Here is a 17,940-nt window from a genome sequence, read left to right as displayed (position 1 = left end):
CATCCTTTTTTATAATTTTCTTGCCAGAAACAAGGAAGTGAGTTTGGTGATGTGATGATGCGGGGGGACTGCTATGATCAGCGAAACTCACGGGAAACTTCGATAATTGGTCAGATTGTGGAAAAGTTGCAGTGATCGGACAAAATTGGATTCAGTTGAATTCACAGGGATTGGTTGAATTTGATAATCAAATTTTGGCATTCATCAAACATTTTTTCATTGAAGTAGGTTTGCTTAATACAACTAGGAACCCCAAACCCCTTTCCCACTGCACAAAAATCCCCGCTAACATCTGGCTCTTTAATGCAATGGGAAAGGTTACAATCTACATTCACACCCAGGTCAGATGGCTCTGCAGTAGTTAAGGGTATTTATCCCATCAATGGGAACACAACACCCTGATGAACACGCCAATTTTAGCTCCTTTACCGGTGAGATTCAATGGCGAGCCACCACAAAAATACGATCGTCTCCGCCCAAGCAGTGCTCAAACACTGATCCAAATTAGTCTGCACTGAGTTTGAAAGAGAGACCATAAAGTTTTTAAAGGCCTCCATGGTCCTCTCTACTGTTTACCTGTCCTTAAGCCTGTCCGTGACGTCAAATGTGACACACACGAAATAAAAACCCACACACACAGAAAGACATACTCGCCATGTACACAACGCCGGTGTACTGGCAAAGGGAAAGGAGTCTATAGCCTCTGTAAAAACCCACAGACACGCACTAATTCTTGTGGAAAAGGGAAATAAGAGAGGTTGTGGGTAAGAATACGAAAATGTTCTTGCATGAGGCTTGTTGTGTTGTGTGTTTGTGGGAACACTGATGTTTGTAAAGTTAAAAAAAAATGCATTTAAAGAGAAAACAACAAAGCTCTGTAAAGGTTGCTCACCCATGCTGTAACTTTCAGTTCTACTTGTGTCCATTTTTATAGCTGCAAGCAGACAGTGACTACTGCAAGTGTACAGGTTGTATATGAGGCTGAGGCTCATCTGTACCAATACTGGCTCCCATTAAAACACCATTGTGATCTAAAACCCTCGACAAGGCCATTCTGTCCCACAGCAGTCAGTTGAGGGCACTTCATCCAAAGAAAAAAAACACACACACACACACACAATGGACATTTGCAAATACTTTTCCTAGTTGTGCTTTAAATGTGTTGTCCATTTTCAATGCCATACAGTCACATTCAATTTATATAAAAATTAGATAAGTGCCTCGAGTGGCTTTTGATGACTGAGACCCAGAAATGAGTCACTTACTGAGAAGCATTAATGGATGCTTGCTTCATGAAAGGTTGTTTTTGTGGTCAAGTTATTGTAAAATAAGGACCATCATTGCTGCTTAATATTATTCACATTCAATCAGAGAGAGCAACAAATTGTTTGTCTCACGTAACGCACAAAACACTTCAAAATAAACAGGCGGATTTGAGGCAGCACAGTCTGACAATTCTGATGTGTGTGTATGTGCATGTACCCTGATGTACGTATGTATGGATTTGTGACAGCCTTCAGTGTGTGTGTGTGTGTGTGTATGTGTGTCTGTGTGTGTGTGCTTTTAATGGCATGTTTAATTAGTCTCATTAGGCAGTGAGTGAAGCAGTGTGGTTGGGATTATTGACCGGCCTGTCAGCCCTGTTGGCCTTTGCTGTGAAGACCTCTGAAGCACGGCTCTCTTCTCATGCCAGAAACACTGACTGCATCCTTTATCTCTGCCACTCCCTGTGCTGCTCTGGCTGCCAGCACTGTCACACACCCTGCTATCATAAATCACATGCATTAGGGCTGTTTTCCCCTCTGATATGCATCCAAAACATCTGCGAAGATCAACTCGTAAATTAGGTCTTCATCATTGAAACGGTCGAGCTTCATTAGAAGCAAATTGTGAATTTTATTTTTCAGCCATTGTAACATTTGGAGAGTTGTCAGTGGAAGAAAACATGATATTGCTTTACTTGTAGTGGTTCTTTTAGGACAGTTAAAGCCATCATGTTTGGAATTTTTACTATTATTCTGATTTTTATTCTTTCTTTGTTATTGCTTCACAATAAAAGCCAACACCATGCTTTTAATCTGAAGCAGACAGCAGGAAGTGATGAGTTAGCATTAGCAGTAATGTAATAAAGCTCTAACACAACATTAGCAAATTGGAAGTGAAGAGTGAGGCTGATTTATTGATTACATAAAATTATAAACAATAATGTCTGATAACATGCATGCCTCCTTTCCTGTTAATTGGTTGTGGGCAGATAGATCTGAATCCCAAATGGCGGACTCTGCCACTGTTAGGGCTGTACAATGTTAATCACAATTGTGGTTTCTTACAATACAATGAACCGGATTGCCTGTGATGTAAACATTTAAAATGCGTGCACCACTCATAGAAAACGCCGCTGCATATTAAATCATGAGCTTCCTAAACAGCCAGCCTCCACTTTTGAAGAGCAGTCATGCCCCCACATGTGCACCCTGCAGCCTGTAGAAAACTTTCCTGAATGCTGCAGAAACTGCAGACATGCAAAAAGAAAAATCATCAGTTCATCAATTTTCATCATCATCTGTTGTTTGAAAGTATTTTGGATTTAGGAGAGGACAAATCATATGTAAAGAGTTCATGAAACTCATTTAACCACTTGACAAAACGTCACAATCTGCAGAGCGATGAACGCATGAAGGCCAACAAGAATATCATCACTAATGTCACTGAATCCCTGTCCTTGTCCGGTGATAACACATCAGACATCTATGACAGCAACACTGCGGCGCATCACAGTGCTGTGACGGCTGTAAAATGTAAATGAAGAAATAAAATACAGTGGCGGATACGTATCCATAGGAGAAGCGCTGAGTTCAGCTGAAGAAGAACCTTATTTTGAAAAGTGTCTTGATGCAGAGATTTGTAAATTAGCGGGAATGTAGAACATGACAGCTCCCCAAAAGTGAACACAAAACATTTTTATCGCCCCCTGGCTGCTGTATAGGTCATGAACCCCACCCCGTCCATGTTAGTGGATGGGACATGGTGTGTGCAGGACAAGTGTTCTTTTTCTCTGATAAGTTTGGTTTTAATTAGATATCCGATACTATAAAAATGAGGTTTGATGTCATGATTGACAGCTGCGCCAATCAGTGGGCTCTGCCATCAGTGGAGCTGCTTGGGATTGGTCAGACGGGTGTCTGGGCGGGAACTTAACACTGCAGAGATCACCACTGCGAAGACTCTGGCTGCAAAAAACATCACCAGCGCTGGGTGGCAGCAGCCATATCTGGGATATTTTGTCTTTCTGGAGCCATGTTGTCCATCTTTAATGTGACAGTGCAATAAAATCAATGAATAATTGTGATAAATTATTGTGATCTCAATACTGATAATAAAATAAATAATAAAAATAATTAAAAATAAAGAAAATCAGAAAAAAAAAATAAATAAGATTTGATAAATAAGATAAAAATTATCAAATAACTTTAAAAATAATAAGAATAATCAAGATTATTATTTTGGATGTAATCATGCAGCCCTAGCCACTATCAGTGAAAACTACTACAGAGTTTCCACGGTCATGGAAAACCTGGGAAAGTCAAAGAATTTCATTTTCACATTTTCCAGGCCTGGAGAAGCCCTGGAATTAATAAAATTCATGGAAAGTTTTGGTAAAGTCATGAAATTTTGTTATGTGAAATGAAATCGTTTCACCAATCTTCTGTAGATCACCTTTGATGTCAACAAATTTATTTTCTTCAGCTGTCGCCGAATATGTGTCGACGTTTGACAACATTTTATTAACCATCAGGCAAGTTTCTTCAGTTACTCCACATGTTCCATCTCTCCCTTCAGGTAGCCAACAAGCTGAAATGATGCTTAAATAGAGTTTGAATCTGATATGTTTGAAAAACACCAGGCAATTAGGGCAGTATTCATTTATTTATTTTAGCATGTGACCACTGTCTTGAAAAGTCATGGAAAAGGTTGTCCATGAAAATGTGTACAAACCCTGCTACTACAGAACGTATAGAAATTGATCAGCTTCTTCAGGGGTTTGATTTCATGAAAATCTTAATGATCATAACTTGAAAGAAAAATCTGATGCTAAAGACATAAAGGAACAGACTTACAAATACAAACAGACAGCCCCCACAGGCTCCAGTTTTACTTTGTGGCATCAGTTTAAATACTTACTCTGGTACTATGATCCCAAAACAGAATATAAACAGAAACAAAGAGGGTCTTTAGGTCGATTATGTTAACCTGATCTGTTTTATAGAAGTGTGTCAAAATGTAGCTTTAAACTTTTATTATATCAGTTTATATTCTTCTAATGTGGTGCATATTCCTAAGTACATTTCACAACTGATCCAGTTACCTCAAACTGTCTCACGCAGAACAGGATAATAATCGAGGGGTTTGCTCCGGGGCCGAAGCAGGTTAATCTGCTTTGAGGCATTTTGATTGTATAACTGTAAATTTATTATGATTGCAATAACTACAAAATGATGAATACTTTATAGTTAAAGGCAGAACATTAATCTTTGTGTTTTGCCATAAGCTTATCTGGTTATTTTAATGCACTTATTATAAATGCATCATAACCTGCTCGAGTTAAAAGAACAGTTTTGTGCTGTGTTTAAAGTCTGCAGGGACTCAGACACTCTAAAATGACAGCTGTTAAATTGGCATGTTTTGTGCCTGAGCACTACTCTGTGAAAGAGAGATTTCAGATTCCCAATGTCTTATTTTTATACAAACTGCAGACTTGAACCATCATTATGTTGTACAGTAATATTTTTGTTGTGCCGCAGGCTCAGCCGAGCATTTGCATTCTCTCCCCACTGCAGAGACTTTGGTTTACCTTGCTCCTGCCCGGGGCAATGTCAAGCAAACACATCGCAGGAATAAATTGCTCTCCGTTCTCAATATGCAATCGGCTGCCGTCCATGACAAAAGTAATTTGTTTGGAAATATGAGCGCAGAAACACGACAAGTTTTACATTTAGATCACTTTCTTAGCAATAGCGAGTCTAATGATCTATAACCCACGGCTGGTCACAGTGTAGACTGATGTAGCCACCCCTGATTACTGTAAGTGTTCAGGGCTTGTTGTAGGTATTAAGTCATTCAGTCTGACTGCAGCTCATTCCTCACTTCCCTTCAGCTTTATGTCTGCCTCCAATTCTGCTGAGTCATACTTCCCTCCCTTCTCTTTGAGTCTCTGTGTATCGTGGATCCACATTAACACTTTGATGATTTTTTTTTTCCTTCTTCCTGCCTAATCTCTGGTCAGAGCTGCGTACATACAGCATGAGGCTGTCATTGTGATTACACATGCATCTCTGTCTGTTATACTCTACACTGGTTCCCAACCTGAGGGTCGCCAAAGCTTCAAGGGGGGTTGCAAGGCCTTCTTAGTTTAAAAGGGTTTAAGAAAACATTTTAATTTTGACAGCTATTTTAGAACAACAGCCAATCGAAAGGAAGAGGAAAGCTTTTATGAGTATCTATGATTGTTAATTTTTTTAAAAAGTCATAATACAGACAGAGAATCATATAAAAGTTCCTAAATATATATATCATCGTCTCTGATTTAGTCAATGATAGAAAAAGGGGTCCATTCACGTAATGTGAGGAAGACATGAAATTCTCCTGGTTTGGATTATCAGTATGAAAGATGGACCATGGTGTTAGAAAATATCTGGTGTCTTTAATTAAAAAGTGAAAACAACCCTGTGAACATAAAAACATAACACGAGAGGTTAACTATGACACCCACGGTGCATCTTGGTGAGTATTATCCATTCACCTTAAAATTTTTATTGTGGAAACTAAAAATTCAGTTGTTTAGAAAACAACAACTAGATTTTAAATTCCCCGGTTGGAATTAATTATGTTTCATATTCTGTGACACTTTTGGAGGAATTTGGCAAGTGTAGCACCATGTTTTGTTCCCAAAATGACGACAAAGCAATGTCAGTATATAATACAGTCTACATTCTGAATGTTGATCATGTGGACTTGATTTAACTTGACTTGAATTAGCGACTGCACCTTCCAATTTAGGTAACCAGCTGTGTCATATCAGTCAGTGATGATACCGAAACAACCAGGTCTCACTCCGAGCTTGTCGAAATCCTGCGCTTGGACAGTGACTTGCAGCGTTCTGTAATACTTTAATGGCGCTTGGTGCATTAGACGTGGCATAAAACTGGTTTAAAGTTATAAATTAAGAGCCGAGGTGACAGAGGATGCCGACCCAAGCAGGAAGCGGAAGGCGAAAGTTGAGGTGGCGAAAGTCTGAGTAGATCAGGTGGGAATGGTGGTGGATGAGTCCAATAAAAACCGACCTTCAACCGGGAGAGTGGTGCACGCACCCCGTAAGATTCTGAAGCCAAACCCTGTTCCTTTTTCCTAAACCTAACCACATGCGTAAGTTGTTGGAGGAGTTGTTGTACTGACGTAGTGTGTTTATTTTAAAAGAGACTGTATGTAAACAGTAAATTTCCTGCAGAAAGGAAAGTTTATTTTGAAAGAAGACAATGCATGTAACAAGCAGAACTTGACACGGTGTCCCAGAACATCAACAACCAACACAACCAGGGCACCTTGCATGTCATATCTGGACGAAGAAGGTCCATGACCAAACGTTGATTTGTGACGAGGTCGTAGTGAGAATGTGTTGACCATGAATGTGCAGCTTTAAAACTATTTTGTATTGCTTAATGACAAATCAGATGTATTCCATGCTCTGTACTGAGAAACTGAAGGTACCCTGAGGAGTTTTCTTGTGAACAAACAAATTGACATTTAGTGCTTTTCACTAAAATGCATCGTGTGTGTCTTTGAGGCAAATGAAGATGTCAAATTTCCTGCCTTATAAAACATTTAACGCCTACACTGTTAACATCCATGTTTGCTAGCTAGCAGTTATCGTCTGCAGCATTTCTGTTTCAAGACATTTTACTGTCAAAACCATCAGCATCACCTGCATGGTCGTGCATGAGATCCAAACAAAACAGGGGCCCACTCATAACAGCATTGCTCCACAGCACTCCTAGTGGTCAAAAACTACGCAGGGTCCCTTTAAACTCAACCCTGGTTGGTATCAATAAGCTACAGGTCCTGTGTGTCATTCTGTTGTCTGTTGGTGCGTCAGTTAACCATTGTGCGAGCCCTCATGTCCGTGTGTCTGTCTGTCTGACGGTTTGGTTCACTGGTTATGGTCCCTTGTGTAGGAGGGTCCCTATGTGATGCTCAAGAAGAACTGGGAGATGTACGAGGGCAATGACCAGTATGAGGGATACTGCGTGGACCTGGCCTCTGAGATCGCCAAACACATCGGCATCAAGTATAAAATCTCCATCGTTCCCGACGGAAAGTACGGTGCCAGGGACCCAGAGACGAAGATTTGGAACGGCATGGTCGGGGAGCTGGTGTACGGGGTAAGAGCTTTTTTATTTATTTATTTTTTTGACTCTTTAGATGACAGGAAGTGGCTCCTCTCCCAGCTCGAGCACTGTTAAGACAGAAATGAGCTTTTCATCTACGCTGACTCATCTCATTCAAACTTTAATTTTATGCTGTCAGTAAGATTCATGATGGTATTTAGAGACAATAATATTGTGTCTTCTTCTAATCTGTTGGTATTAATAATACATTTGTACGGCAGCTTGGCTTTTGACAGAAAAATTGGTTCTTAAAGCTGAAAATTAATCATCAAAGTCAAATTAATTCCTTCAGACTGTAAGCAGAGAGGACATAAAAGCAGAACAATTCTTTCATCATTCCTTATCCCAATGACCTTTTAATAATCTTAATAAAGCCATAGAAATAGAAATATATTTGTGCTTGTTAAAATGTCATTATGGAAACAACTTATCATAAATTCTCAAATAAAAGCCGATATTAAACTTATTACACAGTTATGGCAAGCACAGATAAATAAAGAAACATATGAGCAGTATTTAAAAAAATAAAAATGTGTCTCACATGGTAAATTAAGCTTAATGTACCTGTTTATAGCAGTAATTTAATCGGTGCAACATCAGAGTCATGTCACACACCAGTCTGCTGCTTCTGCTGTTTCTCTGATTAATGGAGAAACTGTTTCCATTCAGGGATTAACTGATATTGATTTTGCTACTCTGATTGGGCCTTATTCATAATCATAGGCACAAATCCATGCTTAAACTGTGCGTACAAACATTTTATGCACAAATCCAGGATTTATCAATATTTTCTTACATGAATTTGTTCATACTCCATGTATTTGTAAGACCATGCACATGCACAAATGCCCAAGGCCTGGCTGTCTTAAAAAAGCAGGATTTATACTTCTGCATTGAATCAACGCTGTACCTATGGGGTAAGCTATGTGTCAGCGTGGAGCCTATACACCATAACTTGCGCTGTAGCCTGATGTGCACCTCCCCAGAAATGTAACCACAGGTCATGGTAACACAGACCTCCTGTCTGTCTTTGTAAGCTGAAACCATTTCCCTCAGTGGAAACAAAGCTTTTATTTACTTTTATTTCACAGATAAGAAACAATAAACTGTGAAGACAATAAAGCCTTGACAAAATAGCATTTTAAGTCTTGTGTGTGATTTATCCTGGCTTCATATGAGCAGAGGAAATCTCCGCTAGCTGCTAGGCTAATTTATACAATGTAAAATGCCATAGGCTTGTGCTAATAACGTTAGGATGTTATATTTGTTTGAAAAACGTGTTTAGTATAAGACAGTTGTTTTGTCAGTGAACCTTGTGAGTTGTAATGGAGCTGAATTTTGTAACGCGACCTTTGTTGCTGTTGTCCCTGGATTTATATGAGTAGAAGAAATCTCTGCTAGCTGCTAGGCTAATTTACACAATGTAAAATGCCATAGGCTTGTTCTAATAACATTAGCATGTTGTGTTTGTGGGGAAAATGTGTCCAGATAAAGTCAAGTGATTGTCTGTGAATGCTGTGAGTTATAGTGAAGCTGATTTGTGTACTTGTGTTTGAAATTGTCTCTATTAAGCCATGTTTAATGTGTGTTTAATGTGTGTTTTAAATCAACTAAACTTAACAGCACTCACAGAAACCCCACTGCCACCCAGTGTTGTGGAGGTGTAACTGCAGGCGTAGGCCACGTGCATAGGGTCTGCATAGAGCTGACGCCCAAGTGTAAATCCACCTTTACTGGTATTGCAGGCAGCCATGCCTTCAGGATAGAGTGCATCTTCAGAGACAGACATTTGATTATTTTGTGCACAAAGTAAGAACATTAAGAAACTCAACACGTCCTGCAGATGTTTCGGATTAAAAGCCAACCAGGAACAGGATTGATTATGCTGTTTGAGCTGCTGCAAGGCTTTTATTGTGAAACACATGTGCAGTAAGGTTCCAGTATTACAAACTGTAGCTTCACCGCAATTTAAAGAAAAAAAAAAAATGGAAGCAACTAGAAATTAATGAATTAATGAAAACATGATTTCTGACGGAGAAGGAAAACTCTGATGTGGCTGTTGTAATAATGAAATTAGTGCTGAAGAAATTTACATCATCCTGAATTTATCAGGTAACATGTAAACATGGAGGAAGTGTTCAGTTTGCATCAACAGCAGCTTAAATTGATTGTATTGTTGTGTGCAAAGTAAAGCTTTTACAGAAGGTTTTAACTGGACAAGAAGTCTTGATCTGCAGAGATCACCTTCTTCTCTGTCTGAAGCAAAGCTCCTGTGTGTTGTTTGCTATGTGGATAATTAAACCCTTCTGAAATGAAACTGTAAACAGGCCAGCGGTCTCTGGTGGCATCAGTGCTAGCAGGAATTAGTGGAGCATTAGAGCCGAGCTTTTTGGAAGGGCTAAGGAAGGCAAGCGAAGGTGTGGAGCTTGTTAAAGAATCTCTGAGCTGATGATCTGAGGGGCGAGGTGTCTCTCTGCTGTTGCTGACCTTGCAGTGGGATCAAAATGGATACAAGCTCGTAGTATGGGACGATGTTGGGATTTCACGGCCTGAAAAGGCATCAAAGTGAGGACAGAGAGAAGTGTGTTCTTGTACTTGAATGTTTTTGAGGACAAAACAACCTTATGACGATAGAAGGATAAAGAAAATGATTTAAAGTGAATATTTTGACACTTAAACCAAATAAAAATTGGATTTATCTTCAGTTAAGATTGAGTAAGAAGTTTGATTTTATAAATAAATGTCAGATTTTTTTCCCCTCTAATAATATTTATTTAGCCTCTATCCAGTTTTTAAGTTTGCTTTTCCCAGAAAACATCCTCAGCTGTGCAGGAAATGATGTGTTTTATGTTTTCATGAGCACCAACAGCAATTTGTCTGAGGTAAGAGTTTTTCCAGTCCTTTTTTTTTTGTGATGAGCTAAGTGGCATTTTCACAAAGTGGCATTTTTCTCGCCTGCGCCTCTTTGGTACTGCAGTGACTCACTGTGAAGTCGACTGCAGCGAGTGCAGGGAGAGGCACAGTTTGGGATGTGTCAGGACTGATCAAGCAGTACACTGCACTTTTGGTTTAAAGACTAACCAGGTTGGTCAAAAGCACGGAAATAAAAAGTGCAGCTGTGTTCTCTGTCATTTTCATCTCTTTACCAGCACACTGAGCGGAAACACATCCTGTCCAAAAGCTTTGCTTTTAAATAGAAGAAATAGAGGCAAAATTCCTTGAACATAAATCCTTTAACAGGAAAACTCAAGTACGAATCTGTCATCAGACTGGTTTGAACTTTAACCCTGTCAGTCCCAGACCAAAAAATCAGTATTGTTCAGGATTTCTTTGTTCTTTCACAGTCATAGTTTGATCGGTTGAGGAGGAAGTACTCCAATCTTTTACTTAAAGGAGCTGTATACAACAGTCAGAGCATTAATATAGCTGCAAACTACTATATAGCCTAAATATGTAGTGGAGAAATGGCATCCTGCTTCTGTGTGTGTTGTAATTTCGAGCTTCTCTGTTCTTTGTTGTGCTAGCCCAGTGGTTCTCAAATGGTGTGCTGCCGTGATGCCAATCCTGGTGTGCCTTGGGAATTTGTGATAACCACATGTTATTATGGCAATATTCAACTGGGCCTATACAAAAACTTATAAATTAATTTTTAATTGACTGTATCAGTCTGTTGGGCATGCCCATTTCCAAATGAAGAGGCAAAATCTAACAAAAAAATGTCATTTAATTTAAAAAAACACTTCACAGGGAACCTATTTGCTGCCTTTCACGCACGGGAATTAGAAGTGTGTGATACATCAGAAGCCCTGATTGGCAGCTAGTGTGAGGGATGATAACATTTAAAAGGAGAAAGCTGTGAGTGGTGCGATGGATTGCTTTATTGTATGGCACAATTAACAACAAAGCACCAGCGAAGACGACCTACCACTGTAAGAAAAGAGAAAAGAAAACAGTCAGTAGACAGTATCACGAAAGCTACCTGTTTTATTTTTTCTCATTTTTATTATCTTATGTCATGATAAGAGTGATAACACACACTATAGAAGCTACTGTGCACAGATATAAATACAGGTGTGCTTTGAGTGTGCTTTGAGATTTTGGTGGCACGTGCATGTTATTCCTGTGTGTGTATCCCACTGGCTAGCTATTTGCCGCCATTCTGCTACTGCTCTTTCAGCACTGTTGCTGTTGTTAGCTCTTTGTGCACTGTTAGCACCATTAGCTGCTAGCTGCCGGCTCAGCGGTCTCCATGATGAGATCCGTGTGTCGAGAATCCCAGTTCACACTGAATTGCTCTGCTGCTCCGCCTGTGCCCAGACGAGAGTACAGTGCAATGAATAACCGAAAGGTTTAATCCAACAGCGCTCCTAATGAACTGTTCAGCTCCAAAAATGAAATATCAGTACATGGCAGAAGATGTTGTTGTGGCATGCCACCAAGAATAAATGACTTTATGGGAAACTCTGCCATTGGATGGGCTAATAATGGCCCTCTGAACCTACCAGTAGGTGTAGCAGGTCCTGTTATCCATATCTGTGAGGCTTATAATCACAGACAACAGACAGTTAAATGGGTAATGACATCCTGATCAGGTGAATCTGCAAAGTAAGGCTTTAAAATGAATGTAGTGGAGTAAAAGGTATAATATTTGCCTCCAAACTGTAGTCAAGTTGTAGTATAAAGTACAATCAAATGGAATACAAGTACCCCAGAACTGTACTTGAGTAAATGTACTTAGTTACACTCCATCACTGGTTTTAAGAATTTTTATGATAATTGTTACATGCAAGTAAAGCAAAAAAAAGTGTAAAGGGTTGAGATTAAAGATAAGATCAGGACCAGGAGGGATAGAATGAACAGTGGCAGGTCTTCACAATCGTAGTAATACCAGTATGTGTGTGGGTATGTTTGAAAATGCATGCTGCGCACCAGTGTGTGTAGCCAGTGTTGCACTAAAGAGTGTGATTGGGGGCATGGGGAAAGCTGGCAGCTTTCTCTACAGCATTCCTGGGAACGTCTGAGGACATGGAAGCTGTCAGCACTTTACCGTCTTTGCTTAGAGACCATTCAGTTCTTCCTGGCTCTCCCTAGAAAAAAAAAAAAAAGAAAAACCCGCTCCACCACAAAAGCCCTGCCTTCTTTTAACCCGCCATGTATTTTAGCACGCACTAAATGCCCCGAGGCTGTCATCTTAGTGCATTTTGCTGAGGATGAAAGAACTTAAATCTCTTTCATTTTCTGTTCCCTCGTCCCCATTTTCTCCTTCCCTACCTCACTAAGTGTCAGATGGTCGTAATGAAACTTTAAATTCTTGCTGATATTAAACCCCTTTGCCCCCCAAAGCCAGGCGGACAAGGTCACAAGTGTTGCTAAGTCACTGACTGTAATCTGGTTTGTGGATTCTCAGCGAGCCAGTGTGCACTTTTCCACAGCTGCAGACCTCAGAGGTGGCTGTATCCCATTTTTTGCCTTACTGTGCTGTAAGCATATTTTTCTGACACATTATTTTATCCTCCCTGCTGATTCCCACAGAGTTTCGGCTAAGCCTCTCAGCATTAGAGCGGGCTGCAGAATTTCTTTTTCAATTTCTTTTCTTTCCCTCTCTCTGTCTTAACTTGATCACTGCGAGATGTATTCAGCCGCTGTCTCAACTCGATCACTTTGAGATTTGTTCAGTCAAGGGAGAAATTCAGATAAAACAACACGAGCTGAGGAGAGGAGAAAAAGGGGGTAATTGTTGTTGTTTTGTTTTCTGATGGCTGGCTGGCTGGCTGTTGGCCTTCGGCGTGTCATATCTGTGACTAAGTGATGTTTGATTGTTGCATGGCCCAGCTCAGAGAGATGATCCATCATTTGCATTTGTTTATCTGTCATCATTTGGATTTAGAGTTGCTCTCATTCAGACGGCTGATCAAATTCATTTTCATCCAAATCCCTCCCCTCTCCACAGAAAGCGGAAATCGCTGTGGCCCCTTTGACTATCACGTTGGTCCGGGAGGAGGTGATCGACTTCTCCAAGCCCTTCATGTCGCTGGGCATTTCCATCATGATCAAGAAGCCCCAAAAATCCAAACCAGGGGTGTTCTCCTTCCTGGACCCGTTGGCCTACGAGATCTGGATGTGCATCGTGTTCGCCTATATCGGCGTGAGCGTGGTGCTCTTCCTGGTCAGCCGCTTCAGCCCGTACGAATGGCACACCGAGGAGCCCGAAGAGGGCACCGACGGTCCGCCAAGCGACCAGCCCCCCAATGAGTTTGGTATCTTCAACTCCCTCTGGTTCTCCCTGGGCGCCTTCATGCAGCAGGGCTGTGACATCTCCCCCAGGTAAGACACGCTTTTATCACACTGTCAAAGAATTTCATCTCAAAAAAGTACAACGGATGTTTGCTGCAAAGCTTTGTTTGTCTTCAGGCTGGGGACACATTACATGACTTTTAGGCCAATTATAATCACTGTGTGCCATCACGTCCGATTGGATTGTGTCTGCATTAGTCTGGACGAGTTCTTAAATTCCTCGCCTGCCAATCCAGTTAAGACCTTCATCATTATTTCAAGCATGTCTGATTGACGCAAACTGGACACGTCTTGACACCCTCTGGTGACAGCCCGTAGCCTGTGACAGTGAAAAGAAAAAACAACTGAATCAGTATGTTGTTCAGTCTTAATGTTGTTCGTCATATTTAACATTGGCACGAAAAAAATGGTCACACGTTTAAAATTCAGATCATCTGTGCAACAGGAGATGGGAGATAATCTGTTATCATTATGAGAGTAAAATTTTTTATATTTTCACACTCCTAACAGCTGTGTAGTGTGTCCTCAGTTTGAGTCACAACCGATGTTCACATTCAAGCTGCAGCTTCCATCATAAACCAAAGAAATACCTAAAAAAATATCCTCACGTTCTTGCACAGTGTGACTTTTCTTATTGACTTTAAAGTGAGAAAAAAAAGACGACTGGTTGCTCTGTATATACAAACGTAGATCATAACCTTGTGTCGGGTGCTCATGGGGTACAGGAAACAACAGGATACGACAAGTAAGGCAATCCAGGCACTCTGCAAAGTATGGAAAAAAGGAAAGAAATATTAAAAAGCCTTTATTGTAGTGGCTAAATCATTCAAAAGCCAACATGTTTCAACCACTGCAGGTCAAGGAAAGCCCTGCGAAGACCTGCAGTGGTCAAAACATGCCTGGATTGCCTTCCTTGTCATACCCTGACTCCAAAGTGGATTGTTGTTGGCACTCAACAACAATCCACCTGAACCAGGAGTATGATTTAGATATGATACATTTCCATAACTCCTTCACAGTTCATTATTATTATTATTATTATTATTATTATTATTATTATTTTTATTTATTATTTACTTTGTAGAGTATACTACGTTAACGCTGTGGAAACCTCATATTTTAAAGTAGCTGTCAGACTAACTTTAGTGTTGACTTAATTTAAGATCTCAAATGATATTATTCTTTGTAGGTTAAAAAGGCTCTGTGGTTGATGGAATAATTCAAGCTTTTGGAAATGCACTTGTTTTCTTTCTTTCCAAGAGTGAGAAGGAAAGGTCGACATCAATCTCATGTATGTGTTTTAAGTGCAGACCTGCAGTCCTGTTAGCTTAGCGTAGCATAAAGACTGACAGCAGGTCTAAACACCGAGCCTGGCTCTCTACAAAGTCCACATATTAACACCTCTAAAGTTCATTAATTAACATAACCGCCATTTCCGGAGAATTAAGTGTTTTTTTCTTGCTGTTTTCGTGCTGCTACGCACCTCACATTTCTGCACTCTAGGCGCCTGGTGTTTTTGTCGGAGCGCTCTGAACTCCTCAAGATGAAAAAAAAACTTCAACTCAGAGCGGAAAAGTGCCCCACGTCATTTACACTTTTTTCCCATTGTCCAATTGGATAATCTGAGAGACGGGCCTTCTGTGGTCGCCACGACAACAGGTTTACAGTTGGCGGAGAAACTAGTGGTGCTCAGTCACTCAGCAGGATCACTGGACTCCCTGTGGTTAGTATTCATTTTTGTTATTCTAGGCCAGAAGATAGACAGTAGGTTGTCAAACCGCCCTCAAGTCATCCTAAAATATGCCTGGAAATGTCCATCATGGAGGTGAAGCTCCTGGACCAACTGGTCCTGGTGATCCACCCTCTTTTTTAGGGTCTCATGTACCCACACAGATCTCTGTTTCTCTGCTGACAGCCTCTCACCCTCAACCAGAGCTACAGACAGTACCCACTGTCTCAACATGTCAGCAACTAGCTACTGTAAAATAAATAAAATAAAATAAAACATAAGTAAATTGTAAATTGATTTCACAGGGAGGTTAGGGTAAGGACGTGATGGGGTGGTTGCCTGGCAACAATAAAAAGGCGCAGCAAGCGTTTTTTTTACTAGTGGCAGTCAATTTTTTTTACAAAGGCAGTGCAGTGCACCTCGCGTTTTGCAACCTGCAAAACACTTTCTGTGTGAACGCTTTAGGGCGTTTTTGAATCCTGAAGTTACCATTTTGTAGCAGTTCGTTTGTGCAGGTGTGCCCAAGCAACTGAACTGAAACCCTGTTGAAGAGGTGTTCTCACTCTGGTTACAAACAAACTCTGATGCAGTTTGGTACAGTTGATTTATGGTTAGAGCCTGATCCTGACCTTGATCTGATCCAACTCGATGAAGCATTGTGCCTTTTGGATTAACCCAGCCCCAGTAGCTGAGCTTGGGTGTGCACTTGGGCCACAAAAGAGCTCACATTCACCCTCTCTATTCACCTCAGTGCTAAACAGGTGTAGGCGGTGTTGAGGACTATACCTGATGGATCAGTCAGAATAACCCACAGACATGAGATTGAAATCACTCTTTTTATCTCACTCTTGTAAAGAAAGCTGAGCTCTTCCTTCAAACTACACTATTTTCTTATGTTCTCATATATTGTCATTGTGGTGATATGAGGTTTCCATCTGCTACGGTGCACATCATCTCACCACTTGTAGCCTACCTATATTATTTAAGTAAGTCATTAAACATAACCTGATGTATGTAAGTGATAATTTGCATGGAAACTATTATTAAAATCATATTAATTTAGATTTATTAAGTATCAAATACAGTGCTGTGTGTTGTTAGCTACTGTCTCTGTCTGTGTGTCTGCTGCTCATGCTGTGTGTATACCTGTGCACAGTGACATCACACTTTTTATGTGTCTGTGTGGTGTGAGAGAGAGGGAGAGAGTGTGTGTGTCTCTGCTAAAATCGATTTTCTCTCTCTCTACCTCTCTCTTCTTCAGCCATATTGTTCTTCACTGTCTGACTTGCATACACTACACCGTTGTCTGCTTGTAAGGGAATTAGGTTGTCTCTGCGTCTGTCAGCTTCGGCAGTTGTGGCTCCGCTCTTGTCTGTGTACCTGAGCTCCAGTTACATTAGGCTCTGTCTGCTCCATAATATGAACCCTGTGTGAGAAACACACTGTCGAGGCGATGTCTTTCACCGTGTCTGTGACTTCTCTTCCCTTTTGTCCAAATTACAACACTCAAAGCCAGCACCCCTTGGGCTTCAGACCAGCACACTGGTTCCTAGTAAGCATGACGTACTTTGGTGGAAGGGTGGAGAAACTGGGGCTTGTACACTTAACTGTCCGCCTGTGTTCCTCTCCAGCCTGTAAGGGCTGGTCGTCTTTGTTTTTCTATCAAAGATCAGGCTTCCTGTCCGTCATCACACACTGGCATCCTCTCTGCTGACATCTACTGTCACGGTCAAACCTATAGACTGGTAAAGCCTGTAATTCTCCATGGTTTCTCATTTCCTGTAAAGCCTTTCTTAGCTGTTTGAATGGCTTTGTCAAGCTTAAAGTTCCAGCTGATGGATTGTCTGGGTTATTTTAAGTGACTGCTAAGATGGCTCCTATAGTTATTTTAAGTTTTTCATTTCTCTTATCTGCTTTAAGCCCTTATGGATCTTGTGCTGTAATAGAGTTGGTAAGATTTCAGGAGATGAAAGGAGGACCAAACCAGCCTGTATCTTTCAGCCTCCCCCACACCAGAGGAGAACAGAGAAACACACAAGATGGAGGATCCCGAGGTACATTATAGCCTGGCCCTCACGTAAGCAACCTTTAGAGGAGACTATAGTGGGCCTGTGACTATGATTAAGCACACTTATTTTAAGGAGTGCACTTGCTTTGTTCACATGTGTGCAGACCACCCCCACCCACCACCATAACCACCCCTGCCCGCCACATCTCTGCCTGTGTACCGCAGATAAGGACTCCAGAGCCGCACAACAATGTCGGCATCAGAATGAAAAAGTCTACATTTCAACCCTCTCTGTCTCTGGCTGTGGTCCCCGCTGCATTCCCCTTCTGTCACTGCTAATCCCATGGGCCTCTCCCAATCCATCAGCACAGAGCCCCAGAGCTCAGGAGCGCTTCCACTCCAGTTTAGCCTGACAGGGCAACATGCAAATCCCTCCACACAGGGGAGATTAGATGGCGTGGAGGGAG

General features: G+C 41.0%; 1 protein-coding gene across 2 annotated transcripts in view; it reads left to right on the top strand.

The window, feature by feature from the left end:
• The window catches only part of LOC117269805 (glutamate receptor 4), a 188,169-nt gene that overhangs the window by 142,380 nt on the left and 27,849 nt on the right, over positions 1-17,940 (top strand). For both annotated transcript variants that reach the window (XM_033647147.2, XM_033647139.2), the window contains exons 10-11: positions 7,230-7,436; positions 13,393-13,766. In XM_033647147.2, the coding sequence (XP_033503038.1) occupies positions 7,230-7,436; positions 13,393-13,766 (581 nt within the window). The remainder of the gene's footprint in view (positions 1-7,229; positions 7,437-13,392; positions 13,767-17,940) is intronic.

This window comes from Epinephelus lanceolatus, chromosome 11 (assembly GCF_041903045.1).
Source record: "Epinephelus lanceolatus isolate andai-2023 chromosome 11, ASM4190304v1, whole genome shotgun sequence".
Classification (NCBI taxonomy): Eukaryota; Metazoa; Chordata; class Actinopteri; order Perciformes; family Serranidae; genus Epinephelus; species Epinephelus lanceolatus.
The sequence above is the reverse complement of the archived record's forward strand: the minus strand, read 5'-3'. Positions and strand labels throughout refer to the sequence as shown.